Source organism: Clupea harengus, chromosome 7, assembly GCF_900700415.2.
Source record: "Clupea harengus chromosome 7, Ch_v2.0.2, whole genome shotgun sequence".
In the NCBI taxonomy this organism is placed as follows: domain Eukaryota; kingdom Metazoa; phylum Chordata; class Actinopteri; order Clupeiformes; family Clupeidae; genus Clupea; species Clupea harengus.
The window spans coordinates 14,624,752-14,645,438 of NC_045158.1; the positions used below are offsets into that span (position 1 = coordinate 14,624,752).

The 20,687-nt window shown below is 44.0% G+C and overlaps 1 protein-coding gene across 8 annotated transcripts in view; it reads right to left on the bottom strand.

Moving 5' to 3' along the window:
* slc4a4a (solute carrier family 4 member 4a) overlaps positions 1 to 13,653 on the bottom strand; it is a 60,621-nt gene extending 46,968 nt beyond the window's left edge. For 3 of the 8 annotated variants that reach the window (XM_031570625.2, XM_031570623.2, XM_031570624.2), the window contains exons 1-2: positions 7,529 to 7,760; positions 2,105 to 2,278 (exon numbers count right to left, since the gene is read on the bottom strand). In XM_031570625.2, coding sequence (XP_031426485.1) covers positions 2,105 to 2,278; positions 7,529 to 7,721 — 367 coding nt within the window. In that variant the 5' untranslated portion in view covers positions 7,722 to 7,760. Of the gene's footprint in view, positions 1 to 2,104; positions 2,279 to 7,528; positions 7,761 to 13,203; positions 13,310 to 13,540 lie in introns of those variants that run through there. The other 5 variants (XM_042708267.1, XM_031570629.2, XM_031570627.2 and 2 more) reach the window with 3 other exon arrangements.
* Between the last annotated feature and the right edge of the window lie 7,034 nt (positions 13,654 to 20,687).

The window sequence follows — 20,687 nt, forward strand, 5'->3', positions numbered from 1 at the left end:
AGAAATACCGGCACACATAATCCACTTTCAAAGTTTCAATAAACCTCCCAGGCAACGTCCTTCTGGTGAAGTGAGAGAATGGAGAATGGTGGATAAGGGGGTGGGGGGGGGGGGGGGGGGGGCTCCTGGTGACAACATAGTGACTAAACAAGGCATACACTCAGCCAAGAAGTCAAATCAATAAAGTTCCCGCTTGCATGTCAGCAAATCTCTGACCATGAGTCTGTGGACAGAATTGGTTTAAATCATTTCCGCGGCAGTGATTGTTTTCTTGTGTCGCTTTTTACATGACAGCCATATTTCCTCTGATACATACCTTTTCAAAAAAATAATAGAATAATAACACTGCCTGTGATTTCAGATTACGCACGCATGCGAATCAGGAAGCAATCAATCTAAAGACATGGGAGTAAAGTGGGGGAAGAGGAGGGGTATGCCTTCTAAACATGGACTTAAAGCTGATGAGAGAACACACAGCAGGAAGCTGAGGAGAGTCACTGCCTCAATTGTGCTGCATGTAATCTGCTGCTGCCTTTATGAACCTCTCCAAGGAAATCCTGTTCATGCTGTGAATGATACACAATGTGAAAAGGTTTATCTCCTAGACATTGCATGTGAAAGTCGCACATACGTGTGTAGGCCATTGTGCAAACTGACAGCTTTGTGGCAAACAGCCTAAGGGATAATCTCAGGCGTATTTAGAATGAGATGAATATATGTACACCATAAGACAATAAATAACAGGTTAGGTTTGAAGACCTAGGGAGCATGCAGTACATACTGATGCAATGCATAGCTTACTTGTACTATATACAGTATATATAGTATAAGGGGATAAGGCAATCCCCTACAATCTTCATATGAACCATTTCCAAAAACAAAAGAAGAAAACCTTCCACTACCACACACAAAAACATTACAACGCGAAGGCACTGTCTGAACAATCAACACGAATTTGTTGCCAAACGGGGATGGGGAGTGGTGACGTTTGGTGATACTGGTCCAGTAGGAAAAGAGCCAGACGTTTGAAACGGCTGAAGACATACTGTATTTACATAACAGGGCATTTTCCATTGTGGGGGCTGCTAGCAGAATAGGTCAGTCAAAATGTACAGGCCTGCCTGTTCTGTCTGCCTTCCAGAAAGGGAAATCACAGTATAATTAAACTATTGTTGTGCATCTATTCTCAGGCCCACACTAACACTGAGACTAGAAGCTTTTTTTTTCTTTCTCTTTTTACAATGGCATAGCATTTATACAGGGCCCACAGATTACCTTTCTTCTCTTTCTTGTGTTCCCTTTCTCTCTTTCTCCCCCTCCTTCTTTTCACCCATCATTAGCGACCATTTAGACTCTCAGCATCCAAATCGCCAGCAACGCCTCTTAAGTAGCAGGCTTCGGGCAGAAGGCCATTTCCTCACCACTGACATCTAGGCAGTGTGTGCACACGTATATAAAGGGACGCAAACAGCGACACACTCTCAGAGACAGAGGGAGAAAGAGAGAGAAAGAAAGAGAACAAGATAGAGATATTAGGAGAAAGAGACAGAGACAAAGATAAGGAGACAGAGAGATAGAGGGATAGAGAAAGAGGCAGGCACAGGGAGAGAGAGAAAACTGAGAGAGAGAGAGAAAGAGAGAGAGAGAGAGAGAGAGAGAGAGATACATTTCCCTGAGATACATACCACAGCTCTATTCGCCTGGATACTACTTACACGCAGGACGAACGCTCCTGTCTGTCTAAACAGTGTTGGTACGCAGCGGGGACAGCCCCAGCTATCTGTTCTGACTGAGGGGAGTCAGCAGTTGTGTTTGGCCCATGGCGCGTGGGACAGTCTGGGGGGTGGTGGTGGAGGAGGAGGAGGAGGTGGAGGATAGAGACTGGATGCAGGAGTTGGTGAAGGGCATTGTTTCCATGAAAGAGGTTGTACCAAAAAAACACACACACACACACACATGCAAATACAGCACACAAGCTCAATCTCTCACACTCCGTCACATGCACTCACGTGAAACTCACATACAAACACACAGCTGCACTGGGTCGGAAGCTGTGACGGCGCGGGGGCTAACGCTGCCTGACGTGCTCTTCAGCAGCACTTACTGAGCGGTTTGAGGATGCTGTAGCTGGCCTCGTCGTTGTTTTCCGTGTCCGACTTGTCAGAGGCCGTCTCCGTCACTTTCTCCTTCTTGTCCTTGTGGCCGGCCTTCCTGCGGTGGCGTCTCCGGCGTCGGTAGCTCTTGGGCACGTGCACACCTATGTAGATGGTGTGGTGACCTGTGGCGACATAGAGGGAGGGAGGAAGGAGAGATGCAGGGGGAAAGAAGAAGAAGGGGGGGGGGGGTTGCAGAGATGCAAGTTATTTTGTGACTTCATCAAACCAACAAGAGGATATCTGCTGGCTGAACTTTTGTCTGGTTATAATCAGTAAGGGAGCATACGGGCACCTGGCATCAGGGTGGGGGATACTGGGAAAAAAGAAACAATAGCCAATACTCTCTCACAGCCAGAGGAAATATCAAGCAAGATGGTGAGGTCAGGACTTGGGTGTCAATTGTTTCCTTGTAGGCCACTGGGAGGGACATTCAGTCCTCTGACAATAAAGTAAGGATGTAAATAAATGCCAAGCACTTCCCTAATGCAATTTATACAGGAAATGGCTTTTTTCAGTGTGTCCCAAGGAAGTTGTCCCCCCCCTCTAAAATAAGGCATGCCTGGAAGGGGAAAGGTTTGCAGCCGACTTGACAAACCACATATTTTGGCTGGGCTGAAGTAGCAGGCAGCAGTGAACTTTCAGTGTTTAGGGCCAAAAGTGAAAGCCCTGTTCGGGCCGGCGGGTCCGAACGCAGCGCCTCTGCCCGTTGGTCCTGAGGTTCAGCTGCATTCTAGCACTCGGCTGGGACTTGGGCTGCGACAGGTCTTAAATACATTTGGAGGTTCACTCAGCGTTGCCGGGCTAACTATAGCCCTCGAGACGGATGCTCGACACTCCGGAGAACCAAAAAAAGACCCGTTCGGATTCATCAGCATATATTAGATTAAGGGACATTCAGAATGGTTGCAGTATTTCTGAAAATATGCCACTCTATTCTAAACCAAGTAACATAACAAAGGTTTTAAAATGTAATGTCTTAATCTTGTCAGAAAGCACAGCACATGCTTTTCAGACCCACCCACGTTGTCCATGGGCATGCAGTCAATTTCTTACTCATAATTACCCACCACCAATATTCACATAAAATGAACTGCAAGTCCGAAGTAACTGTAAAGAGTAAAGAGGTCAGAGCCTATCGGGACCTAGCGGGTTAAAACTACCCCTCCAGACACAACAACCTCCAGGCAGTGTCATATAGAGAAAGCCATATTGAAATATGCACTAAATGTGGCTGGGAACGAATCACAGCATTAACGGGCATTTCTAAATCATTCCAAAAATCTCCTGACGGTGAGACTTCAGGGGAGCACTGAGATTCTTTGGCTAAAAGTAGAGGGACGTGTTGAGGTTAGGAGTGGGTCTTAGCTGCAGACACAGCCTTGTTAGCGCTCATTTTTGCTGCGCTTCCAGGCCACACTTTCAGCGAGCTGTCTCGAGACTGTGAACTCTCATCGCGTAGTGCCCACCAAACTATCGTCCAAGAGACAATGGCGGGGTTTCTGAGCTGTCGCCTGGACGCTGAGAGTTCAGTGTCAGGCCAGGACTTCCGTTCGAGGCTGCTATCTGCAGTCCCCTTGAGGGACCCACACATGAGGCTATGACGGAGGGTCAAAAGACAACAGTCTGTCTGACTACACTCCGGCTCTTGTTCTCTGTTTGAAGAGCAGTCCGATGGCCATTCCATGAAGTACACTATTCCTCTTTAACCACGACCACTGGGAGGCCAGTGAAGATTTATAGGCAGTCAGCTGGGGGTCACAGGGTCATGGACGTGAGGGAGTCACGCGTGTGATTCGTGACAGAGTGCCTTCTCTCACATTGCCAGTTTTGTGCTACGCTAAGACAGCCTGTCAATCCACGGGCTCATGTCAAAAGATGGAGTGAGGGAACTGTCAACACAAGATGTGTTTCCTCACCTCTTTCACCCTCTCTATCCTACCTCCCTCTCTCGCTTTCGCCTCTCTCTCTCTTTCTCTCACTCCATCCCTCTCACCTCCCTCTCTCTTTCTCTCTCTCTTTCACCTTATCTCTCTCTCTGTTTATCTGCCTATCGACCACTCTCTCTATTTCACCTCTTTCACTCTCTTCCTCCACCCCCACCTCCCCTCCCACTCTGCTCTTCTCCCTCTCTTCTCTTCTCTCCTCCTGCATCTCTACTGTAGGCTGTGCTCTCTGTTGGACAGCTTCATCTCTCTTTAGCAGCTGGCCCTCTCCTCTGCCAGCACTATCTGGCTTCCCTGGATCATTCAATAAAAAAAGGTCCCCCCTTGAATGGTTCGCACTCTCGGCCTCCACTGTAAGCGTCGTAGGCGATTACACGCTCACGCTCCGTGATCTACTCAGCACTGACCCCAGAGGTGCTGCACAGGCCACTTCACAGCATCGGTGCTCTGGGTCCATACCTGCTACATAACCTAGCAACACGGTTCCCCATTTTGATGGAACCCTGGAAATATCCCCACAATGCTGCTCCCACTGTATTCCAGTGAGTACAAGAACCAGACCTGAAACAGGAACTGAAAGGGAGCAAATATACTAAGCTGCGGCTAAGCAGCAAAGAAAAAAAAATGCAGATCAGAAAAGAAAAGAAAAAATTTAAGAAAAAAGAAAGAATGAATAAATGAAAAGAGAGGAGAGAAGCTGATAATGCACATGTAATACTATCACACAGACTGTCGTGAACCCAATAACCCCAAACCGATTGTTCAGACACAGCCTGCATCGCCCGTATTATGGCAGAATTAAAGAGGCAGTCTGGAAAGTCACGGAAAACAAAGAGATATCTTTTGTGCAGCTGTGAAATCCTAAATAATGCTTCCTCCCGTAAACACAGCATGGCTGGACACTCCATACACGGTTCTTTTCCTCTGTGGAACAAGAACGCAAATAACCCGTCAAACTACCGAGCACTTGGCCCCTGAAAATCGAAGGCCGTATCTCAGCACTGATAGGTACATGCTGCGATCACCACCTAACACAAGCACTGTCACCATGGCGAAAAGTGTTGCAGAGAGGGGCATGGGCATGGTAGGATGCCAGAGGGAGGCCGCTGTGCCTGGCCCATCTCACACTAATGAAGCCACACTCAAAGGCCACTCTCTCAGTGGGCATGGTAACCAATCCACTGCTGGCATAAGGTAAAGATACTAATCATCAACAGAGAGACAGAGGGAGAGAGAGAGAGACAGAGAGAGAGAGAGAAATAAAGAGTAAACAGAAGGGAGAAAGAGAGAAAGGGAGAGAGAGATCAGGACACAGAAAGAGAAGGAGAGAGAGTAGAATAGAGAGCAGGGAAAGAGTGAAGAGAGAGAAACAGCAAAGGAAAGAAAGAGAGGAACTTCACGCTGCCAGCAGCAGCTTTTGTCCCGTACTTCCTGTTCTTTTCCGCAGCAGGGGCAAGTTTCTTGGTGCCTTCCTGACAGAGAGAGAGAGAAGGGGGGGGGGGGGGGGGGTCTGCATCAGAACACCCTCTGTTCACCAGCTCTATTTGGGCCTTGAGCCTCCTGACTGCCACATCACCACCTCCAGTTACCCCAGTAACAGCCCCTACGGAGAGACATCGCAGAGCATACGGAGGGTGGCAGCGCACCCGCCTGCACTCCCAGCATGCTAATGCCACCCAGGGGCCCCAGCTGCGGCCCAGGCAAGCTAAATACGGGCCACATCTCGTCATCACCATTGCAAGACCGTTTATTCTACATTTTATTGTGTGGCGATTGCACAGCATGGACGAGGAATTGTAGGTCTCCTTTATTCAATTTGACGAGGCTTGTTCTGTCCATTCAGGCTGCTTTACTGATTTGGTCGAGCTAGTGGAGGCCTTAGACTGTGAAGTGTACGTTCACACTTCCATTATTTCACATGCAGGGTATGGTAAGTTACGGCCTTTCAGATGACAGATAGCGAGCGAAGGAAAGGAAAAGGCTCAAACTAATGTAATGTGTAATGGATGAATTATTAAAACTTAAAACAGCACTGGGTGATAAATAAAATATAATTTCCATTAATGAATGGTGCTAATCAGTGCTCTCTAGGGAGGGAAGCCATTTATTGAAGCCCTCTATGCTTTGCCGTTTACAGTAACACCAGTCGTAACTTCTCTGCCATGTTATGCCATTGGCATTGATAACAAAGCAGCTCATCTGCTGACAGTGACTGAGCTGATCTTACTTGCATAGTGAATGTGAGGAGACAACACAGTCTGTCACTGAAATATAAGCCTCACAATCTGGAACTATCTCAGAACCACATGGCTGATATAGCACAATGGTAGAACTAATCCTGTGCAAACACAGAGAGTATGTGTGTGTGTGTGTGTGTGTGTGTGTGTGTGTGCGTGTGTGTGTGTGTGTGTGTGTGTGTGTGTGTGTGTGTGTGTGTGTGCGTGCGTGTGTGTGTGTGTTTGCTGGTGTCAGGATGTGTGAGTGCGTGTGTCGGTGTGTTTATCTATGACCATATATGCATGTATGTCTGTGTGTGTGTGTCAGTGTGTATATTTATGAGTATATACTATATGCAGGATGACTGTGCCTGTACGTGTGTGTGTGGTTGTGTCGTGTGTGTGTGTGTGTGTGTGTGTGTGTGTGTGCGAGTGTGAGTGAGAGACTGTGTGAGTGAGTGAGTGTCTGTGTTCCTGCATGCGTGTGTGCGCGTGTTTGATTGTGCTTTGTGTTAAGTGTGTGCCTTCTCCTAGAACAATGGGAGGTCTCCACCAAGACTTTTAACCTGTAGCTCCCTCCTATTATTCATAGGAAGTGGGAGGCTTGCACGAGTTCAGCCTAGTGTGAGAGCACAGAGGAAAATGGCCTACAATGTTTCCAAGCGTGAACGAAAGCAAACTACCCCATCAGTGTCCTCACTTAATACTCACAAGATAGAGGGTAAACACATCCAAGCTAAAGCTGGTGAGGAGGTAGTGTGATCAAATCACTCAGAATGAGCTCAGAAACGGACACGTGTAGGGTTGTTCCACTGTTCAACGTAAACAAGACTTTTAAACCAGCCTCCAGTCTTCTAAACCAGGATGCACAGAATTTGGGAGCTGGTAGTATCTCCGTCACACAAACCTTTGGGCGGTGACATAACTTTTCTACCTTTCTCAGCCAAGTAGACCGTGGGAGGATCAGAGATGTAAACAGAGTGTCACATGGCTCCTGTGCCCTATATCTCACCAGCAAACATGTCAAGTGAGCTAAACAACAGAAAAAAAAAGAATGCCAAACTAGAATCCATTCCAGAATCCACACCTCCTGATTTTAGTCACTGTCTTCAGAAGTAAACATGAGAACAATTAACACACACACAAAAAAAACACTGATGAGATCTGTGATAAGTTTGTGGCGTGTAAAAAGGGCAAAAAAAAGGAGTCTTACCTTCGACCTCCTCTTCATCACAGACGTGCTTGACGAAGGACGCCCCGCGATCCAGCACGGCCTCGTCCTCCATCCTGTAGTAGTAGAAGAGAAAGAAAGACTGTTGACACTTCTCCTCCAGGGACAGCATTGAGCCGTAGCGCCGGGGCTCCAACACCGACAGCATGTTGGTGCTGGCCGTGGGGGCGGCCATATTTTTTTACGCAGGTTCGTCAGGTTTGGAGGACTAAACTTCCCCCCCCCCCATAGAAAAAACCCCGAAAGGACAAACAGCCCCCCACCCCCCCAAACTAAGGCGCAGAGAGGACGTGGAGATGGAGGTGTGATGGAGGTGGCCCTAGCTAAGAGGACAGCGCAGCGGGTTGGCAGTGGAGAGGGAGAGGGAGAGGGAGAGGTAATCCGCCCATGGGTGACAGGAGAGGCCGTGCCGCCCTGGTTCAAGTCTAATCGAGTCTGATGGGAAGGCGCTGTGAGGAGACGGCTGGTGTGGCTACTACGCGCAAATCCCCTCGGCCGGGCCAGGGACACGCAACCACTTTGTGCAACAAGGCATGCGCAGGTGCCTGGTGGTTTATGCATGCATGTACCCACACACATGCTCACACACACATGCACACGCACACGCACACACACACACACACACACACAAACATACACCCACACACAAAAAACACAAACATACAAGCACACACACACACACACACACACACACACACAGAACTAGAGCATCCCCTCCAGCTGGTCGTTAATATGGGAAGCCCCCTTTGCTCCCACTCACACACCCCACTCTACACTTCAGCAACAGGCTGAGCATCACATGGTCATATGGTTATCTCCTAATCATCAGCCCTTTAAGGATTAACCCTGCTTTACTTAAATGTGCGGCGGACACACACACACACACACACACACACACACACACACACACACACACACACACACACACACACACACACACACACACACACACACACACACACACACACACAGAGCATATAACTGATTTCCGTTTCAGAGCCCCCTCTGACAAATCATGACAACAGGTAGCAAATCTTATTGCTCTACACATGTAACCTGCTGAAAATAACCCCTGAAAGCTATCACTTAGGAAACGTCTGTCATCAGTAAATGCAAAGCTCTTATACAACTGTATTGTGTTAAAGAAAATGTACACTTCATAGAGTATACCGCAAGCTAATTAATCGATAACTGGTTTTGCAAAAACAATTTTCACTTACCAAGATTACACTTGCAGAAATCTTACATACAGAAATGCCACATACAGACACACCTAATAAGTTCTAAACCATATTTAATTTCACTCCTGAAAACATAATCTGTCTGCGCAGACTAAGTGATGAAAAACATCCACGCAAAGGTGTACAATCATGAAATCTTGGGGCCAGTGCGTAGGGGGGTGGCACTCTTTCTTGGTCATGCTGTAATTAACTGTCTCAAAACTGCGTAATTTACCTGCCAATTTACCCCTTCCCCTCAGTTCATGCACAATTAGCCCCTCACTGACTTCACATGGTTCTACAGTATACATTTCTGCCCTATGGCATCAGTTAAAACCATCCTTCCCATGGACTATTTGGGGTGTAACAGCCTCATGTGCGTCATCGCCTGTGTTTGATCACTCCTGAGAGGCACTAAGAGCCCACACAGCAGACTTGCGTGTGTTCATTTATGTGTGTGTGTGTATGTTTGTGTCTGTGTGTGTGTGTGAGTTCCTGTGTGTGTGTGTGTGTGTGTGTGTGTAGGGGAGGGTGGGGGGGGGGGAAGGAGTTAGACAGAGCCCATTTGCCCTCCATAAAAAAGGACCAAAGGTCATCACTTCCTAAGGACATGTGACCAACAGCACACAGCGGAGACCCAAAACAAAGGGTTCCATGCGAGCTGATCACCCAAAGATTCACTTAGACACCCTACTCTTACAACAATCAAAGATGATGATAGCAGAAGAAAAAAAATGTAAGTAAGTAAGAAAAGGGTCGGCCCTTTTCCATAACTGAGAGGGAACTTGTGCCGGAAAACGATTTCCCTTTCCATTTCCCCTTCGACATGAATTGCAACTGCTTGTTTACAGCCTGTGTAAATACAAACTGCTCTGTAAACAAAAACAGGATGGATGAAGCATGTTCCCCTGATAAAGCCGTTTGCCCCCAAGAGAGGGTTCTATCAGGGGTAAATCTGCACTCGGTGTTATGCCACGGGGAGAGATAAGAGCCGAGCCCCACTTCAATCCCGCTGTCCTACACAAAGCTCCTGCTGCTCGGAAAACCCGGTTTGACATTGTATGACCAGGGTATGTCTCGTCATCTGATGATGTCTCAGCTAGCAGAACTGCATTGTTGACCGTTACAGCACCCGTCTAAAATTCAACTTTGGTTCCGTTTTCCGCGGCTTCCACAGCTTGATGAACGCATTGATGTTGACTTCCAAGTCATACCTGAGTTAGCCATGCATGTCTGGGGCAGATTTCCAGGCAACTGGTGCAATGTAGGCGTGGTATGACAAGACCACTGTGTACTACCAAAGATCTCAGAGTCGATTATTGTGCTCCATACAGCACCATGGATCGCTCAATACACACATGTATTCTTACCTAGACAACCTAATTCACTGCACAAGATCCATCACTACACACTGGTCTCATCTCTGTTGCATGTTCAGTATGCCTGTGTGTATGCATGGTTAATAGAAGGGAAGGCAATACTCCTAATAAACCATCATGGACTGAGCAATCCAACATTAATAATTAGGTTATGAAGATCCAACAGTCTCTAGAACATAAACCCAAACACAACCTTGTCATGAACCACCTTCAGAACACTAAAATGAATGGCTTGATGCATTCTATATACTGTATGACTGTATAGAAATATTACAATTGACTGCCCACCACCCCACCCGACCCCATATAGCCTAGTCTGAAATAACCCATTTGGGGGCGGCCATCCTACAGGGGATCTCATTTTCCCCCTCGGCTGCCTCTGACCAGCTCCATTGCCACCTAGGGAGCAACCCCTGAAATAGCAGGGCTCTGCCATCATGCAGTGAGGTTCTGCAGAAACACTGTTTACATTAGCTGGACAGCAGCAGCTTGAGCGAATGTGTCTGCCCTGCATTCCAGTGATGTGAAAAGATACTGAGTGACCACAGCATTAAGGAAAGGATACATTACAGCCCATCCACACTTAGTGCAGACGATTATTTTTCTCATCACACAAAGTAACTTAACCCCACAACCCTTACAACATCAAATGTAAATTACCAGTGACTTGTTACTGATAGGTTACCTGTGTCTAATTGTCTAGTTTAAAGAACTGAGTTTGGCATAACTCAACGTGAAGTGGCCTTCCTCTGCTATTCAAAAAATAATAAGGTGAGTCAAATGAATACATTATGAACACTCTGCTTTTACACAGAAACATTTTGGAGTTGCCTACGTTAAAAATAGATGAGTACGCTGGTTGATGTGGTCAAATGTAGGTCATTTGCAAACATCTGTTACCCCCAATCTAATGGCTTATATGACAGAAAAATCAGGGCACTATCTGAATGGCCTTATTATGCATATTTCTATTAATTATTAGTGTGGTCGCTCAATGCTGTGTGATTACATTGCTCTTCGTATGTTTTATCTTTATTCTACCCATTTGTGGGAGCTCCTAGCTCTTTTGAGATATCGACTCTGCTTCAACTCTGACACGTCCGTCATGATCCCGTGTATTGCTCTTGTAAAATGTTTAATGCCATCCATTGTTCTTTTGATATTGTTGTTTTTCCCATTGAAATTAATGGTGGATTGCACACCTATTGTGATGTTACTCGCTCTGCCAGCTGTAGGCTACAGTAGGTAGACCGATGGTAGTTGCCATAGCTGGTGAACGAAGATTATAGAGCACAACGCTGTCATTTCAATCACGCCATTACGTTTACACATCTGGCTGCTTATCAGATTTTCCTGAACTTTAAATGATAGATTAGGCTCTATCTTTCATTTCAGTCACGTTATTAAATTTACATTTGAAGCTGTTATCAGAGGTTTTCTGGTCAAGGAAACATGGTACTGATGGTGCAGAGGATAGTGTTGCTGCTTTCCGAGCAGTAGACCTGTTTCTTTCCTGGCCAAGTCAGGATGCTTTTCTAAGTTGCTTTGTAGACCTGATCTGCTGTATTTAGTAAATAAATGAACAAACCACCAATACTGTGGCTTATTTACAGTTACATTCCAGCTGATGTTTTGCTTGTGTAACATTACATTCAAAGTGACTAGGTAATCTCTACAATATACAAACCACTCCTCAGCTAGCAAGCATAGCTAAATTAGCTGATATCAACTTATGAAAGGGCACATATCTGCTCACACATTGACTTTTACACACTTGGTCACAGGTCACTTATGGCATTAAACGTGTCCATCATTGTCATTTTGATTAGTCATCAACAGACAGCCCTGGTAAATGGTCACATAGCAAGTGACATAGCTGGGTCATTCCACAAAATCAGTGCCTGTTACATCCCCAATAAACAATCCACAATAAAATAACTATAACAAATTAATTTTGAACCATTATTACTATGTCTTCTCTTCTACATTTCTAAAGATCACTGTCATACAGAAGAATTTGAGATTTTAGTGTTGAAGCGACGAGTTAAAACCTCTGTTAGCCTTCGCCACACCATTTATCTAATGGTGGACACACACCACATATTCCCACTTAGAAAGATTTTATGTAATAGCCTACTGCATATGTCAGTCACAAGGTTGACAAACACCAAAATGTAAGTAGAAAAACAGTCATAGTCAAACAAGCCTGAGATGGCACAGTCTAATTTCTTGTAAGGGCAATTTGTGTTTCCCTTCAAACTACACGTTTGGTACGTGAAGATTAAGGTTATTTTCAATTTCAACTTTTTCAAAACTGAAACAGTACCGATTTTGTGGAATGACAAGCAGTTACTAGCATAATGTTAACTGGTGTTGGAAATCAGCATTACATTTACTCTGCGTATTAGCAGAGCATATCAGTATACTACCCAACTACGGATAGTGTTAGGACTGTATAATCTGCCATTTGCTGGGCAAGGGTTACCGACCCTCTGCTGCTGTTGAGCAATCACACTTAGCATTTTCTTGCGGAAATGCATCTCTAGTTAAGTAGTCTTTATTAAGGGCACTTCATTGAAAAAGTAAACATCAAGATCTTTATAAGCACCGATTCAGGCTATAAGTCAGTATAATAAGCTCCCTTCTCTTTTAACTGTTGCTGTCATGATTGCCTTTGTTTTCGATATGGCGAATGCCTTTAATCACCCACATAGTCATTCAACTAGTTTGAACACAGTGATAGTGCATCTGCAGGTTATAGTTCCCAAATTAAAAATATGGAACAAGATGCCTTCACTGGATTCAGAGGTTCAGAGGTCCTCTTGCACGTAAATCTAATCCAAGACCAATGCATGTGCACACTAAAGCATCAAGACATCTGTCATAGTAGGCTACCACGGTGCATGTTCAATGGGCTACTCGCAAGCTGTTCTTTAGCATGGGGTGTCAAGATCAGTCTTCATGTCTAAGGCATGTCTATTAGAGAAACTATGAAACGAAGAGTAGAAAGAGCTGTCATTTACTTAGGAAGTCCCAACAGAATATTGAAGTAACTTACTTTTGTTTGGTGCCGCTCATGGTGGAAGTTTTATTCCCGGTGGCTTCCTTCAATAGTCCTCACGCTGACACCAGTGTCGCCTCAACACAACGCGTTCCGCCGTTTGCTGTGTGGATGACGGAGTGCTTTATTAGTTCATGAGATTCATGTTGCAAGCATCAGATAGTCGTTATTGCATTGCCTATTACAGAACCTAGGCAATTTGGAAAACCCGTAATTAATTCATTTTAAAACAATTATGCACAGTGGAACTCTCCAAAACTTTATTCTTTATCTCTGTAAATGACGAGCACAATGATTAATGAAGTTTTTCTTTCAATTAAGCGCAAGTTTGTACCTTCTGCTTCTTGACGATTTCATTCGAGTCTGCATGAGAATTTTGCTCTGTGTTGAAGTGTTACTGTATGAGGCTCTTACATATTTAAAGCACCATCCCTCTGTCAACGTCACGCCACAAGTGGGAGGTCGGAAAGTTAGTGCTTATATTTCCCTGTCATCTGCCTGGTCATACTCCAGCGGTTTTCATATCGGTATAGGAAGCGTTGGGATACAAATACCAAGGTAGTCAAAACATTTTTAAACAGTTTGTCATTCAGGTTTTTTGTGCAAATAAACATGTGCCATCTTTTGCACCTTCTGAAAATGTTTTGAGAATTGAATCTGAATTTCTGACATATCACACAAAAGCAAATCATTGTAGGCTACACTTTGAAAATGATTTTGACTTTATTCGGATGATAGCGACATCTTCTGGAATGTGCATCATAAATGTGACATTTAGTTAAGTCAAAGTTGGAGGTTGAGAAATAGTTTAACTGTAAAGCTGTCATTGTGCAAGAAATTAAATGGAAACGTTTGTTTGTTTGTTTTTCAAAATAGGTTTCTCCCTCTCTTTCAGACGTGGTCCCTACACAACATGGTATGGTCTTGATCATAGGGTTAATCTATGTGGGTTTTATGGCTGTCAGTTAGTTATACAATGTGTGTGGACAGAGACCACAATCACCGCGTGGATCATGGATGCCGTGATCCGCTGTTAAAGGTCATATGAAGATGCCCAAACAGTATATTAAATTATTTATTAACAAAGTAAGAAGTAAAGTTATTCAGTAACAAATAATTGCTTCTAAAACAAATTAATGTTAAAAAGCATCTGGGCAAAGCCAAAGTCTAAATACATATTCAGATGGCTGTCATTTCAGAGGTTTAATTTCAGGCAGTTTCACAACATGGTCTTCAGCAACACCCTGGGGGGAGAAGTTCATACGCTTACCTTAGAGCAGGTGATCGTCCTGGTGTGACTAATGAAATCCTTCACATTCTAAGGCCACTCTTAAATAATTTTCTTGGTCCAGTGGATTCTATAACTTGAACTAAATTGTATTTCTTGTTATTAAAAATGTCCCATTGTATTATAAAAAGCCCTATTATAATTTGTTAAATACAAATTAAAGTTCAACAAATGAGGCCTCCATGGGCAGTGTGTCAATGTTCCTTTCCCCAGGAGGAAAACATCAATTTTTTTCTCCTTTAGGCTTCATTAACTAGAGCTCAAGAAGAAGGAGTGTCTGTGTGTGTGAGAGAGGGAGAGAGAAAGAAAGAGAGGACAAAGAAAAGAAGAGACAGGCCAAAACAGGGGACCTGAGTCTGGTAAACATTAATAACTCATACGTCTTTAAGTCCAAAAAATGTCATGGCTGCCTAAACTGGTCTGTGCTGGCAGTTATTGCAAGATTTGTTTGGCTTTCATCTTTGATCTGAGGGTAATGCACCACAAGGCGGTACACAGAAAGACAGACACAATGTACCTGTGCGCCAGTTTCAAAAGATGACTTGTACACATAACAGGATCCCTGAGGCATTTGCACATGCATTTGTAGAATCCCTCATTCTCGGCCTACTACCTGCAATGTAGATTTTGAGACTATTTGCTCCAGACGAAAAGGATGGCTAAATTGAAAACTGGAAAACCGCAGTATGAGTAGAATGTCTCAAATATGCAACAATGATGTTTATAGCTCAGAGTTGAAAAAGGCACAAGGTACAACATTATTGGCAAAATACCATTACTTTGGGACTAAAAAAAACCAAAAGGTATTTCATTCATTCCCAGACTTAATAGTTTACCTACCTAGGCTGCCTAGTTTTATGATCTAAATTTTCTCTGGTGTCTATGTGGAAGGAGTGTTGGATAACCACAGAGCAGACGTCCCCCTCATGATAAAAGAGCAACCCTTGTGTTTGTTATTAGGTGTGACCTAGACGAAAGAAACATGTACCTCACAACCACTGTGGTTCAATGACAGTGGTGAGAGGACACATAAACACCATCCTTTCGAAGCATCAGTTATTGACCCTTTGTGTCTGGCAGGTGTTTCTCATAGTATACAATTACAATTGTGAGTGACATGCTGTTTTCAGTAACGGAGGATGTAATGTGTGTGTGTGTGTGTGTGGGGGGGGGGTTACCTCTACATACAGACACTTGGCATCCGTCTGTATTGAGAGTGGTATCACGACTTCTCTGTGGAGTCTTTAGTTGCTAGTCTGGAAGAGAAGGGGTGCATGGTATTTGGCTGACATTTAAGATGGCGTGTCCCTTTCGTGCAGTTGTTTTTGAAGTTCAAGATGAGCTTTTGAGCAAGAAGTGTCTGGTGAAGCGCTTTTGATCCAGGTGGTCAAGAGCTGCTCTTTCATGCTGGAGCCAACTCTCGCTGTTTGTCAGAGGATTGTGTGGGTAGCCTGCCTATAAGAAAAGCAATGCCCAGACTCCTCTCTTTGTACTGACGAGTCCACACTGTGAGGGATAGGCTTTTCATGTCGACACTCAGCAGACCTGTCAAAAGACTAGTTAGTTTGTGTGTGCTGGCTGGCCATTGCCTGTGAAGGTAAGGGGTGAGTTTAAGCGCCTGAATGACTCTGACTGAGCGAGCATTAATGTAATGATTAGCACAAACGACAGCTCAAAGTAGGAATGTTTACATAATGGAAAAGTACTGACAGCATAAGTGAGACATGAGAAAGAGAAATGGACTGGTGGCTGATGAAAACCATAAGCTTTTTTATTATTGTCTACTCAACATTATATTTGCCTTTAGGCTCTCTGTAATAATTAGGTAAAGACGGGTAGATGGACCCTTGTTTAGGACCATCATGTGTGCTTTAGGGTGTGTGTTAGGTTTGGAAGAGCTATAATGTCTTGTTAACAGAATTACATTCAGTTCGTTATTCACAAAATCGAAGGAGGTAGACTATAGAGTGTCCCACACAGAGAATGCTATAAAGTAAAGGGAAAAATAATGATGATTGCATTAGATCTTGAAAAATGATTTACATCATCAATATGAACCCTTACTATAACACTGCACTTCCTGGTAAAAACTGGGTTTATAGTGGTACAAAAACACTAGTGCTGTCAAACGATTAAAATATTTAATCGCGATTAATCGCATTTATGTCATAGTTAACTCAAAATGAATCGCGATTAATCGCAAATTTTTATCTATTCTAAATGTCCCTTCGTTTATTTATTTTTTCCATCATTTTATTTTTTACTTTAATGCCCTTATCAACATGGAAAAGTTGATTGGCTTTCTTTATGCAAATGTTTTATTTTATTGAAAACCAATATTGCCTAACATGGTCGGTACAAAATAAAATTATAAAGTGCACATTTCAGGTAAACAAGGTATCAGCCTATAGTGCAGTTAAACCATGGCTTAATATTTCCTTTTTTCAAGTTGGCTGGGAACATAGCAGTCAGGCCTCTTATTTCAGAAACATTGAACCGTAACAGTTAGGTTACCAATAAAAGGTAAGCCTACTACTTCTTTGCTTTCAGCCAGCTGCTTGTTGACATTTTCAGACAACAGCGAAGCTCGCTTCTTTTGCACAACACAACTTTTAAAAGTAAACTTTCCATTCAGTAACTTTTTATCATCCATTTCGCCGTATCGCGCTCACCATTCACTCAAACCGTAACGTTAGCCTACTACACAGTTTGCGAGGCCAAAAAGAATGTTAATCTTAAAAAATAAAAAATAAATAAAAATTCGCGTTAATCTCGCGATAAAAAAAATTAACGGCGTTAATTTGGGTTTGCGTTAACGCCGTTAATAACGCGTTAAACTGACAGCACTAAAAAATACACTTTGTAAGACAGCCTTAATAACACTGTACTGGCAGGTTTTATCCAGGTATTACACAGACATGAAGAATGTGATGGATCACCACTCCCACCCAATTCATTTCAATAGTCGTATCTTCACAAAATGTGTGTCATTGTCTTCAGTTTAGGGGCAATATAAAGAGTCAATAGCCTGAGACTGCAAAGGCCATGTGACCCATTATCACAGTAACCAAAAACCAGCCTTTGGTAAAGATAATGTCATGGCAATCCTGAGTCGTGGGATACTGGAGGTAGATCAGTCCATGAAGTGCCCCATTTTACAAGTAGTAAAAAACCTGTCAGTAGGTGACTTGGATTTTTAGACAGAAATACAAAACTAATGTCTCAATTATCAGTGGATTGTCTATGACAGAATGGGTCTTCTGCATAATGGGTGAATCATCACAAATAGTTTTCTCTTATGGTCTTTTCAATAATTGATGTATTACTTTGTAGCTACTACAGTGCTTTTCTTACAACGTCCTTATGTGTTTAATATCATGTAACCCTCGTGCAAGTACCTATAATTACACATCACAAAATGTGCATGACTTGCATTTGCATAAAAACTATGCTACCAGTCTCTAAATACAGATACCTTCACCTGCGACCCTGTAAAAGAAGGGGTAGTCGTGTAACTCTGTAGTCAATGTTTACTAAAAGCTATGGGCCACATACTGAATAGTGAATAGGTGACCGAGACTCTCACTGACTGCCAGCTTAGATGTGTCAAATATATTGTATCTACCTACATCGGATCTTTATCGTTTGGTGGGTCTGTGTTTGAGCTGCTGCTAGGCTGAGTTTGACTTCCTTAGACCACAATTTCTAACACATACTGTTATCCTGAGTGATCTCAGAATCTCTAGGGTGAGTTTGACTTCCTTATACCACAATTTCTAACACATACTGTTATGCTGAGTGATCTCGGAGTCCCTGGATGTGCTGCCACTCAAACAATATCAGGCCTTTAAGGTGTGTCTTTCCACTCCTGTCCCTGGAAAATAGTACACTACTCACTGGAGCTTGTAATGAATTTTAGCACACTGTTGGATCTTGACCTTTGCATTCAAATTTACACAGGGATCTTTTTTATCTGATAACAAGGGGTCAAAGTTTTTTTTTAAATCCACACAAGACTTTTTCTACAGTTGAATGGGAAGCAGTGTAGGGTGTAGGGTGGGGGTGGGGGTGAGGTGGAGAAGCGGGAGAGATATTCTCTCTGGGGACCCAGAATTCCTCACCACACCATTTGTTTCCACATGCATGTCTGACTCTTCCCATGGACCAGACATAGGCGGCGATCTCCATCCCTCCAGATGCACGTGCCTGCTGAGAGATGTGTGCAGAGAATGTGCCACAGCCTGCGCAAGGTCATGGATATTTTAATAACATTCCAGGAAGAGACAGATATTGAAACAAAGACATCTGGCAGAGTGCACTTAGAGGGGGGTAGACTGGTCTACTCTGCTGCCTCCAAAGCCATCTAAAAGCAACAATGCTTCTGGCACATTCCTCTGCCCATTCTTAGAAGAATGAGGAGTACAATGTTCTGTAGCGAATGCTCACAGCATGAGAAAGATTCACAGGATGTTTCGCCATCAAAAGCCTGGAACAGTTTCACGAAAAGTCATTGCACTGTTCCTGGAGATCCTCACACCTGATGCACATCACCACCCAGTGGACATCCCTGGAACAGCCTGTAACATCCGGAGGAGGAGGAAAAGTACAGGGAATTAGTTGTTGGTTTCCAAACATACAAAAGTAAATAATGTAACACAACTCATGGGTTGTGTCATTGCTATTTTGTCCAGATACAAATATATTAACACACACACACACAAAGATGTACTGCCCATACAGACAGTGGAATACAGTACACTCTCTAAGCACCATTCAGGATGTCTTTCCGAAACAGATACTCATTAAAGTGAACCCGGGACCTGTATACATTAATGCAATCAGACTACAATAGACATGAGGGAGAAAAATTCAAGGTTACATAAAGCTCTTTCTCAAGTGGGAACGGGGGTTAATGCCATGCCACTTTGCATTCACACTCTCCTGCGGTGAACCATTACAAAATTGTACAAAAGACTTCATTATGGGTCTGAGCGCTGTGAAACACTGAGGTGACATTCATCTCGCAGGCAAAGCCTGGACTCTCACTGGTAAGAGCTGAGAAATCATTCTCTAGAGATCTCTGGTGTTTACAAATATGGCCTCATAAAAGCCTCTCAGTGACATAAGAACACTAATGAGGCGAGGCTCATCTATCCCTCCTAACAGGAGACTAGGTGGCTGAAGTGTTTGCATTTTAAAATAACCTAGTGAAAAGTACAACAATGGTTGCATAAGTGTGAAAAAGATTTTAAATACAAAAAAAGCTTTAATTCCCCTTCTTTCCAATGAGAAACCAAGAGATAAACCGTGGCTACTATTGCATTTGTTCAGACTACTTTAGAGTTTCCCTGAGACTGAAATCTGTCTTCCCTTGTCTAGACAACTCCCTGATCAACAGCAAACCAGATCATTTTAGGTCAGCACTCCACTCTCTGTGTAGTACACTGACCCAAGGGTTTCACTTCTCCAACCAACTGCTTACCAGCAGCCAGGAACCGCGGACAGCAAGCCCCTCCCATGGCCGGTGTTGGGCTGGAGTAAATGGTTGGGAGGCCCAGGGGTGAAAGCAATAGGAGGTTAAGGGCTCAGCTGTGTTCGGCACTGTGCCATCTGCCCAGGGGCAGCTGGGGACTGGACCAGCAGCTGCTCCCGGTGGTGGTAGTCTGTGTGCCCTGCGCTGATGCCACTGTGGGCCTGTGCTCTCCCACAGGGATGGACTGGTCACTGAGGCTACAGTCTGAGGTAGTAGTGTGGTGTGTGTGTGTGTGAGAGCACTCTATGGCTTGTACTTCACTAAAGGGGAGGGGGAAGCCTCAGGATGAGCTGGTGTATCTGTGTACTGCGAATGATGGACTGCCTAGTGCCGTTCCTTTAGAACATTTTTTCATTTTTGGCATACAAGTAGAAAAATGGAATAAAAAAAAAAAAGGAAAACTACATTAAGCCAAAAGGACTAGCCTGGGTCCTGTGCTCCTCCAAGCTGGAGCCAGCAGATGTAATGGTTACTCAGTCTTGTATGAATCTCTTCTTCATGTCTCTGGTAAATAGAAAGTACCAACATTCATAAAACTAGCAGGAACAAAGGCAACAGCATACGGGTATTGGCTGTGACGATGCATAGCATGGATTAAATTGCATTCTAGTAAAGGGGATTTTTGAGGATACGATTTAGACAAAAAACAAACCACAATAG